This window comes from Culex pipiens, chromosome 3 (assembly GCF_016801865.2).
Source record: "Culex pipiens pallens isolate TS chromosome 3, TS_CPP_V2, whole genome shotgun sequence".
NCBI lineage: Eukaryota > Metazoa > Arthropoda > Insecta > Diptera > Culicidae > Culex > Culex pipiens.
Window position 1 is genome coordinate 50,795,918 of NC_068939.1, and position 17,926 is coordinate 50,813,843.

A 17,926-nucleotide genomic window follows, 5' to 3' on the forward strand; every position below is an offset into this window, starting at 1 on the left:
CCACCAGAGATGCTTCAGACGGGAGAGTTACACGAATGTTGTTGTAACTTTCCTCCCGTTACAAGGTTTGAGACTGTAAGTGTGAGTGGTTTTGTTGGAAAATGTTGCTGGAAATAAAAATGAATTATTGAACAGTGAAGAAATTTCGGGCACGAGCAGCAAAAAGGGAGCGAATTAATAAAACAGTAGCAGAATCATACTTTGCACGATGTATGCAAGGAAATATTTGCCTCCCAAAAAGAAGGACTGCTGGATCTTGTGTGAAACGATTGAGAGTCCGCGGATCCCCGATATATGGAAAACACATTCCTGGAACGGAAATAAATTCCAGCAGCATGCTGGTGGTGCTGGCTTGAGTGTTAATATTTTATGTCATTGTTTTTTTCCGGGGACGATTTGTAACTCCCCCGGGGAAGGGATCGCGAAAGGATTCTCGCAGGCATTCGCCGGAAAATGGAAGGCAAAATTTGCATTGAGCCAATTAGCATATTTATTGGACGAATTGTTGTAAGCACCAAATGCCATTTCAGCTGAGTTTGAACCGTTATTTTGGCAAGATTGAACGTTTATTGTACAGTTACAAGACATTTTAAAGATTTTTAAATATCAAAATGTGCTTAGGACATGACAAATATTTTATCTTCTTCCTTAAAAAATATTTAGAAAAGTCAGAGATCAAAAACATAAATTGATGCAAAAATTTAATTGTTTCATTGAAAAAATAAGAGTAGGCAATGCTAAACAGATTCAAACATACTTTGTAATTGTAAAATTACGTTGAAAAGTATGAGAAGTCTTGTATCAGGCTAAATGGATCTTTTGAATGGAGTTTTTCCATTCGAGCAGTTTTTGCTTTTTTCTACAATGTATTGCTTATGGGGGAACTGTCATTTCTACCACTCGAATCTCCATTGCTAAAAATCTTTCAAACTTTAATCAGTAATACAACATTAAGGATGCCTCAAATTTGAATAAAGATTTTTTTGGCCTTTTTTACTCTGCAACCAACCATGCCAGATGTACAGATAAATCTGTATTATACAGATTTTTCGATTCCAAAAATCACAAATATCTGTTTGTACAGATTTTTTTTTAAATGATTTAATTTAAAAATTTCAAGAATTTAGTTATTGAATTATGCTTAAGTATAATTAAAAAGCTTAAATCTGCTGTTTAAAATTCAAAAAAATGTTCTGTGGCTTCGAATTTGGAATGATACAGATAAAATACAGATTTATTTTTAAGAAAACACAGATTTCCCATAACATAATCTGGCATCGTTGTCTGGCATATTTGCTTATTTTCATTTTTATTTAAAAAAATACAGTCTCAAGTACAGTTTTATTTTCAAAAGTACTTTTAGTATTCACAAAATTTTCTAGATGATCACATTCGAGAAATCGGAAAAGTCGGGGAAAAGAAAAAAAGAAGGCAATTTGCCAAAATAAAAGAAAAAACGGTAATTTTAGATTTTCTGTCAAAAAGCTTTTTAAGAATTTTAAACCATGTTGTACAATTTATAAATCAATTATCCTTAATTAGTTTTAAGCATTTATCTTAAAATTTAATATTTTATTTCTTTTGCGTGTAAAAAGGTTATGTTGACATAATTTTACACAAATTTTCATGATATTTTCTATGAATTGAAAAATGTCTTTTGGACTTAGCTTAACAAAAAAATTGAATAAAAAAAATAAAAGATGTCTACAGTCAACTCAGTAAATCAACACTGATTTATAAAATAAAAAACAAAATTTGAAATGAAACTTGCTCAAAACAAATTTTCCTAAAATGTTTGACTTTTTAAAATATAATAATAACTGCATTCATGTTTTTATTTAAGTTATTTTATTTTTCAAATGAAAATTCAAACATTATGTTCCGTCTGCTGGGGTGACATTGGATAATACAAATTTTTACTGACGTTAATGTAAAGCTTTCAATCATTTATTGAATTCTTCCATTTTGGAAGTACTTTTTAAATAAGTTTTAAGTTTCTATTTCAACTAAAATTTGATACTTTTATGAATTTATTCGTATATTACTGACTATTTAAGGTTCTGGAAAGTAGGGAAAAGGTCGTGAATTTGAGTGGCCACCTGAAATGTTTTTTTTATTCGTTGGATTTCATGGTTTCTAGTTTGTTACACTTCTATTTCCATTGCATTTTTTGTTTGTTTTTGAAATAATATTTTTCTGAGCCCTGATTATCGGGGATTTTTTGTAGGGGGCGTACTAAACTATAAAAAATGTTTACATCGGCCTAATCCCATTAAATCTTTTTCAATGTTTGTTTTTATGTCTAATTTTGTAATTTTCTGACATAAAAGAATATTTTTGAAATTCTGTCGTGAAACTACTTACTTTTCCTGTCATTTCTCTACCAAAAATAACAGAATCGAATAGTAACCCTTTTCCAAACAAATGCTGAAAAGTTCTACTTTTCAGCACTGAAATAAATGCTGAAAAGTAGAACTTTTCAGCACTTGTTAGGAAAAGTTGTACTTTTCAACATTTTTTTGATTTAAACGATTCATTGACCAATGCATGGATATTTGACCTATAGTTCTGTTAAAATGGTGTTTTTCGGAATTGCAAAAAAAATTGTAAGTAACTCGTTGCAAAACTTGATTTTTCGCCACCCGTCGTATTTATCCAACTCGGTGAAACTCGTTGGGTAAATGTACGACTCGTGCTAAAAAAAATCCTCTTTTGCAACTTGTTGCATAAACTACTGTTGTATAGGACACAGATTTCTGTAAAATTTTGCAATAGAATGAACTTGCAATATAAAGTTATGTTTTTTTTTCAAAGAAATATTTATATTATTATGAAGTATTTTTGTATTTTTTCCGGATAATCGAATCACGAAAATCAAATGTTAGATGCCTTATTTTGGCTCTTGTTTTTCTTTGTGACTAGAAAAAGTAAAAAGAAAAAACAATATTAGTGCAAAAAAACTTTTAATTTAAACCCAAACTAGCCTCATGATCAAGAGAAAAATTACACATGATGAATGAAAGTAAATCCACAAGTTTTCATGAAAGTTTTTTTTCAGAAAAAAAAACTGAGGTAAAATAGGTTTTTCAAACAGATCAAATTTCAATATTTCTTGATTTCCAAATTAAAAAATAAATAAATTAAAAAGACTCAATTTTTTCTGTTTCCAAACCAAGCCATTTTTTTGTTCAAAGTCAACAAAATTACTTGAAATCGAAAAAAAAATAAACAAAAAGTGTTCACAGAATGTCCAAAATTCCCACACTTTACATCTCACACCCATTCCACAAACAAAACCACACCAAAGCAGGACCAAAAATTAATCCCAGATAGAGATCCCTCTCCCCCCTCTCAAAACATCCCCAAACTGCCTCTTCCGTAAACCTGTTGCGTTCCACTGGCAACACTGTCGAACCTCCGCGGGGACACCCCGTTTAGCCTAAAATTTACGAGCTAATTTTAGCGGGCGCGCGTTCACCTTTTGCGGTGGTCCCAAAAACCATTTACTGACCCCACCCCCGAGCAACACTACCCCTCCCCCATCGAAAAATCAAAGCATCCCTGAAAAACACTATCGATAAGCCATTATCACCCCCCTCGACCACTCTCTCTCTCTTTTAGGGGAGATGCTGATCATAATGTCGCTACAAATAGCCCGCTCGTAAAATTTGGCCCCGAAAATGTAAATTTGGCACTTCCTTCTTTCGACGACTCTTCCATTGTGTTGGTGGTGGCGACTTCCAGAAATAGCCCAATTTCCTCCCCGTATTCTTGCCGGTTCGCCCCCCCAAAAGAAGAAGAGGGTTCATTTTCGATAACGATAATTGTTGTTATTGTTGATTTGGGTCCACACTCTCGCTCACGACACGACACATTACACCAGAGCAACAATAGTGTCCAGGAATCACAACAAAAGTGTCTATTGTTGGTGTTTGTGAGATAGTTTTCACTCTTTCTCTGGCATTGACATTCCGTTTTGTGAGAGAACTTCTGATAGCGCCCTTTAGAAAAAGGGAGAGAGCGCGTAGGATGCTGTGTGCAAATCTCTCTCTCGCAGCATCCTTTGCTCTCTGTCTCTTTTGTGTATGTATGTGTGTGTGCGAAACTAGAAGATCCTACTCTTTCGAGCCCAAGCGAACGGTTGTAATTTAGAGGCTGCCACAAGCCAGTGAATGTTGATAACAGTGCCGTTTAACAATTGGTGTGTGTTCTTTTTTGTAACAGAAAAGGTTAGTTTCTAGTAAATGTTGTAAGAAAATGATAGTTTTGAGTGTTGAATGTTTGAAAAATTTAAAATTTGGATTCCCAGAAAGCCTACTTGGATGATACTTCCAAAAAATTACACAAAATTTGATGCAACATTTCTCCAAGCATAATCTCACAGAGCAAGCGGAAAAGAAGCCCAAAATCTGATCCAAATCGTCCAACCAAACTCATCCAAACCCCGAAAAATCCCCGAATCGCTGCAAACCGTCTGGCGGGGACCAAAATATGTTCCAAAATCCCAGCATCCCTTTGCAAAGTGACATAACCTCAAAGTAGGGTGTAGTGTGTGCAAAACGGCAAAGGCGTGAAGAAAATGCGCAACTACATCTCAAATTGCTCTTTAGGAAGGGCACCACTACTACCACCACCACCACGAACTTGACTGGTGGTGGCTTCGCCAAAGGATGCCGCTCTCAGCTTTCTCGGGTTGTGAGAGTGAGAGGAAGCACGGGAGAGCGCAAATACATGACTTACTCAATGTTGCGTTTGTTTGTGGGAGTGTGTGCAATTTTACGCTTTCGGGGAGGTAAAATTCGCGAAAAGCAATGGGACGCTAGTTTTGAAAATTCTTTCAATAGAAGTAAAAACAACGCTTTCCATAATCTCAAGTTACACTCTTTTGAAAAGTTACCAACCTTAAAAGTACCCAAAAAAAATCATCACACTCACACGCGCACGCATATTTCCAGCTTCAACATTCCAAAACATACCCAGGAGGACAGGTGGGAAAAAATGCCTCCCCGTCCACCCCCTCCCTAATTTCGTTATGTCCCTTTTGGATAAACCACGAGACGATGAAGGCGCGCGCGAGGGTTAAAAGGGATCAAAGGTCAAAAAGTTGGGGGCCACACAACCCGGTCGTGTTTGATCTCTGTGCTCTGTACTCTTGTTTGGTTACGTACAAAAATACATAAATTCCTTGGCGTAAGTAGGAACGGTGGAAATTTTTGTGCAAATTTTCTTTTATTTAAAATCGCCTTAAAAATATGTCTTTCACTTTTTTTATTTAACAAACTTTAATATCTGATTAATTATCCCAAATTTAAAAATCCCGGAAATTTTCCCGGTTTCCGGGAATTTTGTGTAGATTCCGGGAATTCCGAAATTTCTTAAAATAGTTTTTATTTATTTTATTTTTCTTGCACCAATGCAATCAAATTGGTTCAAAGTTTTGATGAATCGTAAAAACTAAAATTTCATTTAAAATTTCCGGACTCCGTGATTTTCAGTAGATTCCGGGAATTTCCAACCTTTGGAATTTCTATTAATTTCTTTTATTTTTCTTGCCCCAATGCAAGGACAAAGCAAGGATTATCATTCAAATACTTTTAATGTTGCTTATGTTACACAAAAGGGAAGCTCGAAATATTGGTTTAAAAAATCAATGATTCGCCTACACAGGTAAAACATTTTAGAAGGTTGATTAATTATTACCTCTTTTATGATGTAATTTTTCCTCAATTTAGAATAAAACTTTTAAAAGTAAAAAAATAAATATTGAAAATCAAATTGTAATCTGTTGCCCCAATACTTCAAAATTTATAAGAAGTTTAAAGTGCCCCATTTAGGCTGGTAGAAATATTTTTAAAAGTTTTTGTCACCCCCCCCCCCCCCCCCTTCAAAATTGGCCCGAAAAATCAGGGGGCAAAAAAAATATTTTTACAATAAACTTCAACATTTCAATGAAAATTCAAGTGCAACCAGCTGAAATCAAATTAAAATACATTCTCCTGCGTTTAAAATCATTTTTAGCATGTTTGGATTTATTAAAAAATCTTAAGATTTTTTGAAAATTTTCGATGCAAAATCTTTTTTTTCGATACAATTTTTGTTTTTGTGAGATCTTAGATTTTTTGAAAACTAATGATTGCAAAACAACTGAACTAGTGTAAAATGCATTTTAAAACAATTTTTTTCATTTAAATGTGAAGATTATGGCTTGTTATTAAAATTTTTATATTTTTTTATTTTTTTGCCCCCCTCCCCCCCCCCCCTTGACCTCGGCCAGGGCCGAGGGACAAAAACTTTTTTTAATATTTGCATCGGCCTTAATTTAAAACAAAAAAATCAAAATCAAAAAAAAAGATTTGTATAAAAAAACGCCGAAGTTTATGTCACCCCCCCCCCCCTCCCCCCTTCAATTTTTTTTCTGAAAAGTCAGGGGGCAAAATAATATTTTTCCAAAAAAAAACTGCAAAGCTTCAATGATAATAGAAATCTAATCAACTGAAAAAAAATCTAAAATAAATGTTTCAGCATTTAGCATGTTGGGGCTTGTTTAAAAATGTTTTGAATTTTTATGAAATTCCAATGTACAGCATCTCAAAAAAATATTTTTCGCAAAAAATAAAACTTTTATCAATACTTAGATATTTAGGAAACTAATAATGGCAAAACAAGTGGACAGGTGTACAATGCATTTTAAAACACTTTTTTGATTAAAATGTTGAAACCATGGCTTGTAATTTCAATTTTCATACTTTTATATTTGCCTTATTGAAAAAAAAAATACATTCAAATAATTTTTTTATTCTATTAATTTATATTTATACTGAAAATTATTATTTTTTTACATTTTCTCATCTAAACTTTTATCAACAAGCCAATCCTATGACAATCCTTCCTCCCCTTGATAACAAGAACCATCCAAGCAATCCGTTTGAGTTGTCCACCCACCGGCAACCATCCACACTTGCCGCAGCCCACTTGGACGGACCGAAAGACTCCGGGGAAAATCACCGAATGGGGAGGAAAAGTTTTATTTGCTTTTAATTTCCCTGGTAACAAAATGAAATTAATTTCATCCGAATTACGTGATTGTGGGCGTATGCGTGTGGGTGGGTTGAGTATGTCTTTCCATATGTACAGCTTACGAACTCCAACAAGTGTGTGTGTTCAACTCATTGATTTATTACTTACTTCCAAGAATACAATGAATAATGAACGAGAAGCTTAAATTTGGAGGGTTCTTGTTTGTGATAACTAGTAAAATTACATTGAATGACATGTAACTTTTTTCTACAGGTTTGCCGATTTATTGCATACAATCTAAATGAAAAGTAATGTTTCTTGTTAAGTTGTTGATAAACTTTTCCTATAAAACATTAATCAGTAATTAGTTTTAGAAGATTTTTACGAGAATTTTCAAATTTTCAGTCTGAACTTGGCGTGGGCCGCCCACATCCAACGTACACATTTCCAGCGAAAGGGTTTTCCCCGAATCCATCAGAATGAAATTAATTTACTTGTGGGTGGGAAAATTGACCTACTGACTGTGATGATGATGATGATGATGTGTGCTGGTGGTCGCGTGGCGTGGTTTGCGGGATACCTGAGCAATGCCACCAAACAACCCAACGGAACAGAATTTGGTTTTTGGTGGAAAATCAATAATGCCTTCCGCTGAGATTGTGTTCGTATGGGCACTGTTGAAAATGTTGTGATTTTTGTTAACATTGACTTGATTTTTTTTCACCTTTCAATTTTACGTAACTTTTATGTAATTTTCGGAAATATTTTGAAACTTTTTATTCTCACATTTTTTTTTATTCTGTGTAGCTACGATACACAAAAGGTTTGTTCTCGAAGCAATTAATTGGAATGTTGAGAACAAATTAAGTGGAAATCGTTCCATTGAACCCTTTCTGCGGGGGAGTCAGAGCAACCTTTCATCGTTCAACATAAGTGAAATGTTTGTGTTTTCGAAACAATTAATATGGTGGGTGGTGTTGTTGGCTGTAACAGATTGTGCCACTTCCAATTAAAGTTATACAAAAGGTATGATTATTTCATTGGAGCTCCATATTTAAGGAGCTTATTCGATCTGATTTGGAAATTTTATAAAAAAGTTTAAATAATCGGAATTCTTATCTAAAAAAAATATCAAACTTAAATCCATCCTCAGTTAAAACAAACCTTATTCAACGCCTTCACCCAGGCCAAAAAATTTCCCCGGAAATACCTGGAGATTTTTCCTGCTTTTTCCACCCCACCCTCCCCTTTCCGAAATTTCCACGCGCCGTCGCCCTTGTTTATCTTTCCGTTTCGTTTGTTTTGGTCCAAGGCCGGGCTTTGAAAATCCAGAACGCGCACACACACACACACACACACAAACACAGCAGGCCTCTTTCACTTTCGCTTTTCACACCAGAACATACGCAAATACAAACAAAACGCACGGCTTGCTGTGTTTTCCACACACACACGCACAAGTTTTTGGCGCGCTGGGTTTCTTCTTGGGCTTTTTCTGGTGTTTTTCCTCGTTCGCACACGCACCCAAAAATATTGATTTATTTGGTCGTGCGTGAGTGTGCGTGCGGCGAGCGAATACACCAAATACCGTTTGGGTGCGTAATTTGGCTCGAGAGCTATCTCACTCTCGCGGTGTCCTTGCTCTTGGTTATTTTTTTTTTTTGGGAAAGTTCGGTGGAATGAGGATTTGTTTATCTTTTGGGAATGCGTGTGCGTACTGTTAGGATAACGACAGGAAAAAAAAGTTACTTGGAATACTGTGTAGCACATTTATGGAATGGATTTCCATGTGAATTAGGCTGAATTCAATAAATAATTAAAATGTATTACTTTAATTAAAAGGCAAATCAAATATAAGAGAGAGATTCTAATTTAATATGTCAAATCTCACTTTACAATTGTAACATCTTTTTTAACTTGAATTTGTAGCTTTTATTAACATTTTTGATACCAATTGAACTTTAAATAGACTTATGCCCAAAGTGCTCCAAATTTAGTCATCAGGATCTCTGCAATTTTGAAACAAAACAACTTTCAGCACCGAAAATCCGAAAAAAGTTTAACCTTTTTTTACTCAATTTGATACTGTTTATATTTTAGAATAATTTCGTAACCGGCCTACAGATATTGGATTAGTTACTCGAATATACTCTTTTAGGTTTTGATTTGACTTGAGTTTATTCTTGAAATTATGTAGGGAATAAAAGAAATTAACAGGAACGGTTACTTCTCACATTTGTTTATAATCTGACTGAAATTTTCTCTTTGAAGATTTCAAAAATCAGTTTACCTTTTAAAACATTTTAAAGGCCAGCTATAGGCCAGAAATGTTTTTTAAGTTGTATTTCTTTTTTTTTTTCAAGCATTTGACAAACATTGAAACTTTTTTTTTTAATCATCATTGATTTTAATGTTTATTTGTTTATATGATTAACCTTTCGGAAGTCGCGTGTTTTGACATTTACAATTGTTTACAAAGAACACGTATAGGCAGTCACTAATCTTCTGGAATTTGCATAGAATACACATAATAATATTAATTTTGGAATTTTGAACTGTTTCCTTTGTTTGAAGTTAAAATGTATCTTTTTCTAACGTCATAGTCAAAATGCCACCTAAAAGATTAAAACAATACAGTTCAGACTCGATTATCCAAAGCCTCGATGATCCGAAGGTTTGTATACACCCAAAGGAAAAATATATATCAAAATCTGCAACAGTGGATTTGCTGCAGAAAACGTTACATTTTATAACAGTTTTTGCAGCAAGCTCATAGCTCATTTTTGCCCGCGTGTAAACATAGGGACGTGGCGTTACATCGTGCTGCCACCTGGTTTTTTTAAGTGCAAGAGTGGAAAAGTGCTGATTCATCGTCTAAAAATAGAAGGCAGCCTATCTCGCCCAGCAAAATGAAGACGATAAAGTAGTCGGTTTCGATGAGAAAAAGTGGAAAACGTGGTCTAAAAATAGCGACGCCATCCCCCTATGCTGGCGCGTCCCCGAGCAACACTCCAGAGAGAATAATATGTTGGTGCTCTGTCCCTCATAATCCATGCCATTGTCCATGGCGTGGTGGTAGCGTTTCAGATCAACATCCAAGAAGTTGATGGCTCAATCCTCGTTCTGTTAAGATTTTTTTTTGTGCAATCAGCCGTCGCTAATGTCGATAATTGTCGGTAACGGCCAAAAATGTCATACCCATATATCGCAAAAAATGCACGAGGACAGATTTCATGCAGATTCTGATATACTTTCATGCCGCCATGCAACACAATCATGCGACCGCCGTTTGGGTGTGGGAAATCGAAATAATCGAATCATGACCAAAAACATTTTTTTTTTTCGTATTTTTTTATTTTATTACTTTTAACATCAAATTCGAGTTCAATATCATCCATCATCATTTTAAATATTCTTAATCTCTTTAGAGTAGTTTACACCCAGAACTAGACATCGGCATTCGAGAGGATAAAGAGCACGATTCGGTAGTAAAATGGTACTGTGTGCGGACTGAGAGGATAAATCCCGAAATTACCGAGAGTACTTTACTCATGGGTTCATCTTCAAAAAAAGTTCATCCATCAAAAAAAAGTACCGGTACCGAGACTCGAACCCAAGACCTTCGGCATATTGAACCGTGCCTTTGCCGTATGGGCCACCATGGTTCGGTGACTAAGTGGCGGTCATTTGCCCATATAAGCCACTCAATAGGATGAACTGTTCCAATGAACGAATGAACACGCGAGAGGACTATACTCTCGCAAAATAGCACTTTCCTCTCGTTTCTTTTCGTGAGGACTATCCTCTCGTTCTTTAACTTTGGGTGTAGATGTGCTTGATATGTTTAATTGGTATAAAAAGATGGTTATAAAAGTAAAAAAAATCATGTTTAAAAAGATTGAATTATTTTGAGCTCGAAATTCAGAGAAAAGACAGCAAAAAAAAGGTGATTCGATTATCCCAAGTTTTGATTATCCGAAATGAAATTTGGCAAGGCCTTCGGATAATCGAGTCTGGACTGTATGTTACTGTTTAAAAAAGGAAAGAACAGTAATCATCAAAAAAGAGTTAACTATTGTAGAATAAAAAAAATTAAAAAATTTATCCACAAAATTTCACTCCAAATTTTTTTTTCCCGGGATCATTTGAAGCAACTTTTGTTTTTAAAAAATTTAATATCTCTTGTTTTTTTTTTTGTTTTTCTTCATTTTTTGTAGTAATTATGCATTTATCTTGTTTAGGACTTCCATATTCCACAATTTCCAACATTTTTTATTTGCTGTTTTTCATACTTTTCTTGTATTTTTTTCTGCTTTTCACTTTTTTATGTAAACACTTACACTTACTTCACTTTTATATAAACACACAGCTCCTAAGTCGCAACAAAATGTGTCGGAACACGTAAAGCAAATTTAAAGCCCAGAAAAATATTTAAAAGTTCTCGGAGAAAATCACTTTTGCACTCGAATCTTTAGATAATCGAATTACGAAAACAATTTTTTTTTGAAAATTTTTTTCAGAATCTACTGTTTATTAACCTAAAAAATATCATGATTTTAATGATACAATCCGTTTTAAATAATATTTATTTATTTTTTCATGAGATTATTTGACCATATTTGACAAACTTTAACTCCAAAAATGGTTTTCAAAACAGCAATTTTATCAATCATTTAAAAAAAAACTTTTTATTCTGGTAGTTAAGGGACCATCCATAAACCACGTGGACACTTTTTTGGTAATCTCGACCCCCCCCCCACCTCGTGGACAATTGTCCATACAAAAAAAAATCTTTTTTGTATGGAGCGTGGACCATACGCCATACCCCCCTCCCCCTAAAGTGTCCACGTGGTTTATGGATGGTCCCTAAAGATTATTTTTTTCGGCTTAACAGCTTAAATTCAAATAAATTGGAAATACTATTCAAATTAGAGCGTCCAATTTCCCGGGGTTACAAATTTCCCGGGAAACGGGAAATTTTCAGTCAATTTTAAATTTATTAAATATTGTTATGATCTTGGTTTTAATTAATATTATGCAACAGAATTGTATAGGACATCAACATCAGTGGTTTAAAAAAGTGTGAAGATCAATTAACAGCTTGACTGCATGTAAAAAATCATTCAACTACAACAAAATGTATTTTGGTATTTTTTGGTGAGAAATTTTTAACTTGCCACGGTAACCCTTTTATTGAATTGAGAAAAAAAACATGCAGAAATTATGTTTTTCATGACAAATACTGGTTTCAGCTCTTGAACAAATGGTCAAGCTTTTTAGTGTTGGTTTTACTCCAACCAACCCGATGTTTTCAAATATTTGAATCAAGCTTTGAAGATATTTTTGCATTTTTTGAGAACAAACAATAGAAAGTAATTTTTCAATGTATTTTTTGTATTATTATGCAACATGATTTAAATTATACGATAAACAAACATCGTTCCACAAAAAGTCTTCTATTTCTTCACATTTAACACTCTAACACCTGTAGTTGCACCAGTGCTCCATAATTCTTTTACTTCAAATTGTAATTTCTTTAGTACTAGGTATTCAACCAATTGAATTAATTCTTTTTGCACAAATTTGATCTCATTTGATCATGGTAAACATAAACGTAAAAAAATCTCAATTTTAGTTTGGAGGTAAGGAATTAATATTGTTTTGATGAAATAACATCAATCTGTTAAGCTTATCTAATTGTAATAATTTAATACTCATTAAGCCAGATCTATTCCCAGTTGCTTCAAAAATTAATATTATCAGAAATAATTCTGATACCATAATTTTTGATAATCTGCACGGAAAGGGGATCGATCGCCAAACCAGCGACCGAATTTTGCTGGGTTGTTTTTGCTGATATCAGCGAAATTTTTCTCTAAACCAGCTAAATTTTTCGCTGAAAAAGGTGGCTGCGCGAAATCAAATCCAGCAACTTGGTTTCGCTGGTTTGTTATTTCCGAAACGGTTTCTTTTCCAGCGAAAGTTTTCGCTGGTTTGATACACATCCTTCCGACAGCCGTCATAAATGTTTGTTATTGTTCACGTTTGGAAGCGATTTGTGGCAATCGAATTGCTTTAGGGGTTTTTTCAAAACAAAAAAGCATGAAAAAGTTTTGCATCAAGTGTTCAGCATTAAAATACATACTCAACAGGTGAGGGTTCTTTTCAATGAAAAGAAGCACGTTTCCATAAAGTTCTCGCAGCAGAAAAATACGGTGCAGTGAAGCTGGAGATGTATTTGTACTGCTGCATAGATGAGTGCACAAATTGTCGCAGGTGGCAGCAAGAATCGTAGGCGAGGAACTTGACCATGGCCGCGGAACAGTTTGTGCTGTGGCAAGTAAGTACAACCTGGTTTATTTTGGCATAGGCTTCTGCCGCCAAAACAAAAAAACAAACGTCGGTGATAAAAAACGCTGATCCAGTGCAAAAAAACACTGGTCCAGTGGAAACATTCGCTGAACCAGCGGATTTTTTCACTGGTTTGGTAGAATTTCATCGGTTTCCAAACCAGCGAAAAAAATTAGCGATTCTAGGTAATTTTTGTGCAGGCTGAGAAATTAGCGACATTTTTCGCTAGTTTTAGCGAACTTTATCGCGATTTGGCGATGGATCCCCTTTCCGTGTGATTAATTATATATAAACCAAACAATACATTAAATTGAACAAAATCATGTTGAGTTTGTTCATTTTTTTTTCGGAGCATTTTCAAAAAAAACCGTTTCACAAATTTAAGAAAATGTACACTTCCGGGAAACATTTTTTTTTTCGAGAAATCCCGGGAATTCCCGGGAATTTTTTTCCCGGGACGGAAAATTGGACACTCTAATTCAAATTCAAATGAATCGGAAACACTATGATTGTGAGTTGCAATGCCTCAAATTTGGCACAAACTTTCTAATACAAAATAACTTTAAAAAATTCATCCAAGGTCGCACACTCTGAGAAGTCAAACCAGACACGAGAGTCGCCCGACCAATGTGCCGTTGTAACCGGTCCATTACTTCAACGCCGAGGATAAAAATCACACTACACATCAAACAAGTCAACAGCGTAAAAGTTAACGGGTTACAACACATACGTCTCCATCGTACCCCCCCTGGCAGGATCCAGGAAGAGGCCAGCACTAGCTTAAACATCCGACATCCACGACATGTCACAACACACCCCATTAAACCCAGCTGACCCCTCGGCTTCCTCTGTTGCTGCCCCATTTCCTCAAAATTTCCGCAACATCAAGGGATGGACTCCGGCGTGTTTGACGAGCTTGGGCACTTCAAAAGGGACACGATACGTTGGACTCCGCCCCCAACCTCACTTTGAAGAACACACTTTTGAATAGTTTTAAAAAATGTTATGCTTCAAATTTCTAAAATAATCTTTTTTCATATTAAATCAGCTACTAAAAACAAGTTGATTTTTTCAACTGTGCACAAAATTGCAGATTTTTTTTTTCCTGTCTCGTCATTCTTGGATGTCGGCGCGAGACATATCGTGTCGTACCTATCAGAGGGAAACTTTGTATGATGGTCCAAACGACGACGACATGACACGAGTCAAAAGTGTTCCTATAGGGCGCAACAGGATGTTATCGCGTGTCCTCTTGTAGAAGAGTGGACTTTAGACTTGCAAAAAAGAGACAAATTATCCAATTTGCAAAACTTTTCACGCAAATTTTCAGGAAAATTTAAAACTAACCATTTTTCCTCTTTTTTTTCTCTCCCTTTGCAGAAGTATCTGTTCGGTCGAACCTTTCGTCATGGCTGCAGCGGTTGTGCGTGAGCTGCCTGGACCGGGAGCAAACCGTCAACAGCGACTTTGGCCGCAGCGTGCTGGAGAAGGTGCTGAACATCACCGTGCGCTACCTGACGGACGAACCCGGGGTGAGTATTGTTTTTCCTTTTAGCTTAAAAAATCCCATTCTTTAAAAAATAAAAAAAATAGGCAATTTATTCAAGAAAAAATAACAATTATCTTGAAAATTTCTATTGATGGCAAAAAATATATATTTGCCCTCTAAAGTTTTGAAATAAATTGGGAAGAATCTCAGATGCTCCGTATCAACCAAAATAGTTTTTTTAGCAGAACTTTTTAAGAACTCCACTAAATTTTATATTTTTCTAAACGGACTTACGGGACACCAAACTGCATCGAATGGAACGAGTCCGGACAAAATTCGTTCACTCAGTGCGGAGAAATTTGATCATAGAATGCTTATTTAAGAAGTTCATATTTCGAATGTTTTTATAGTCTTTCCTCAGTGAGAAAGGAAAAAAAATAAAATAAAAGTTAAAAATTGAATAAAAGCTAAAATACTTGAATGGTCGTCGTACAGGCAAGATCTTGAAAACCACTAATTTTGTGGGGTTACATACATGTAGATAATCACAAAAATTTATATTGACGAAAATTTATTAAATCCACTAAAATGATGATTTAAAATACTCCTGAAAGTTTCATGATGATATGATTCAAGCTCAAAGTTTTGCCATGCGTAAAGCGAAGTGTTAAACTTTGAGAGCGTTTTTCTCTAAACACCGAGTTGATTTACGGGTGCCACGATATCTCGAGATGAGATGGACGAAATTGGTTGAAATTTCGGGTGAAGACGCTCAAGGCATATCTCGTGTGCATGACGAAGCCAATTTTGAAATTTTGCTTTTTAAAATAATTCAAAAATCATAGACTAACGATTTTTGCCTTCCTCACCTTACTGAGGAGAGGCTATAAAATCACTCGAAAAATGAACTTCTTAATTCGACTTCGTAGACCTACCTTCACGTATACCTATCGACTCAGAATCAAATTCTGAGCAAATGTCTGTGCGTGTGTATGTCTGTAAGTCCGTGCACCGAAAAAAATGCACTCGATTATCTCCGGACTGGCTGAACCGATTTGGGCCGTTCTGGTCTCATTCGATCCGTCTTAGGGTCCCTCAAGACCTATATTAACTATTATGAAGTTTTGTTAAGTATTTCAAAAGTTATGCTAAAAAAACGATTCTGGCTAAAGTTTGAAAGATTGTAAAAAGGGTGGTTTTTGTAAGAAAACCCGCCTAATCATACATTTTTAGAAAGTTATTTGAAAGACCTTTCTAATGAGCCCAAAACATTGAAGATCTGATAACCCTATCAAAAGTTATGAGCACTTTAGTGTCATTTGTACACATTTTAGAGGCCGGATCTCAAATATGTTGATGAAAAAGTTGTCCGGATCTATCATGCGACCCATCGTTGGATAGGTAATCAAAAGACCTTTCCAACAGGCCCAAAATATTGAAGATGTGATAACCCTATCAAAAGTTATGAGCACTTTAGTGTCATTTGTACACATTTTAGAGGCCGGATCTAAAATATGTTGATGAAAAAATTGTCCGGATCTATCATGCGACCCATCGTTGGATAGGTAATCAAAAGACCTTTCCAACAGGCCCAAAATATTGAAGATCTGATAACCCTATCAAAAGTTATGAGCACTTTAGTGTCATTTGTACACATTTCAGAGGCCGGATCTCAAATATTTTGATGAAAAAGTTGTTCGGATCTATCCGGAGATCTGGCTCCCGGGATTTTGTTGATTTGAAACTCCCGGGAAAAATGAACAGATATATTTTTTTACTGCCTTAAGGCTTAAAAAACTTTAAAGTAATATAACTATTGAAAGTGAACAATTTTCATGAAACAGCCCCGTAGGTGTTGTTCTAATATTACGTCCAATGATTTTTGGGATTCTAGACCTCATACTCCATGTAGATATGTTGTAAGAAGTAAAATTTAGATAAAATTTGTAGGTTTGACATTCTTACTACAGAAACAAATATGTACATAATTGTGAGGAAGGCACCAACCACCATCGGTGGATTAAGTAACGTTTTTATATGAAAAACTCCAAAATATTTTTATCTTTTTTAAATATAAACATTTTGAAAATCGGCCTTCGTCATGCACACGGAACCAGTCTTCACCAAAATTTTGAGCCGATTTGATCAAAGCAGTGTTGAGATATCGTGGCACCCGTTTTTTTAACTTCAAATACCGTCAGTGGGGGTGACATTGGGTCTGGGGGTGAGATTGGGTCAAAGTGATTTTTTACGGATTTTACCATTTCTCAGGTTCTTCTCAATGAAACTAAATTCTGTTAAAAGGGTTGTGTAGGGGACATCTTAAGATGACTTCGCTGAAAAAATCTCGTTCCTAGAACAAATCCTGTTATTTTGGCAGATGTCAAAAGTTGGGGTACGTTTTTGGCCAAAAATGATCTCTCGAAAAAACATTTTTCTAATATTTTTATTAGAATTGCTTGAAAACTACCCAAATGTTTGAAAATCTCCACTTCAAACATTGTAGCGTGTCAATACGATTCCCTCGAACAAGAAACACTGTTGGATGACTTGTTTTTACCATATCGTTGTATTTGAGCATCATTTTAGCTTCATTTGACCCAATGTAACCCCCTCTAAGGGGTGAGATTGGGTCAATTTTCAAACTATTGGCATTTAAGGTAGTGTTCATCAAAATCCACCATATTTTGGGAAAATGTTAGTAAACTATCTAAGAACAAATCTACGTTGAAAGATTGTCGATGTTATTTAAATTGTTTTTGTTATTAAGAAATTTCGAGAGGTGTATCGTTTTTTGACCCACAGTCACTCCCACTGACGGTAGCTATATCTCAAATGTGTTCAAATTTATTTTATTGATAGATGAAAATGTATATTTTAATGCCCTCAAAACAGAGTTGGAACAAAATATTTAGCGCGTGGTCAAATTAACCTCTGAAATTTATGCCGATTTACATGTGTGTAACCCCTTAAAAAATAAATTGAAATTATCGATTCAAATTAATATACAAATTTAAATTTCCAAATATGTTTATTTAGTTATAGGAGCTTCTGAAAATTATATAGAGA

General features: G+C 34.9%; 1 protein-coding gene across 4 annotated transcripts in view; it reads left to right on the top strand.

Moving 5' to 3' along the window:
• Positions 1–17,926, top strand: part of LOC120418512 (serine/threonine-protein phosphatase 4 regulatory subunit 1-like) — a 242,502-nt gene that overhangs the window by 204,278 nt on the left and 20,298 nt on the right. For all 4 annotated transcript variants that reach the window (XM_052710147.1, XM_052710148.1, XM_052710146.1 and 1 more), the window contains one exon: positions 14,749–14,900. In XM_052710147.1, coding sequence (XP_052566107.1) covers positions 14,749–14,900 — 152 coding nt within the window. The remainder of the gene's footprint in view (positions 1–14,748; positions 14,901–17,926) is intronic.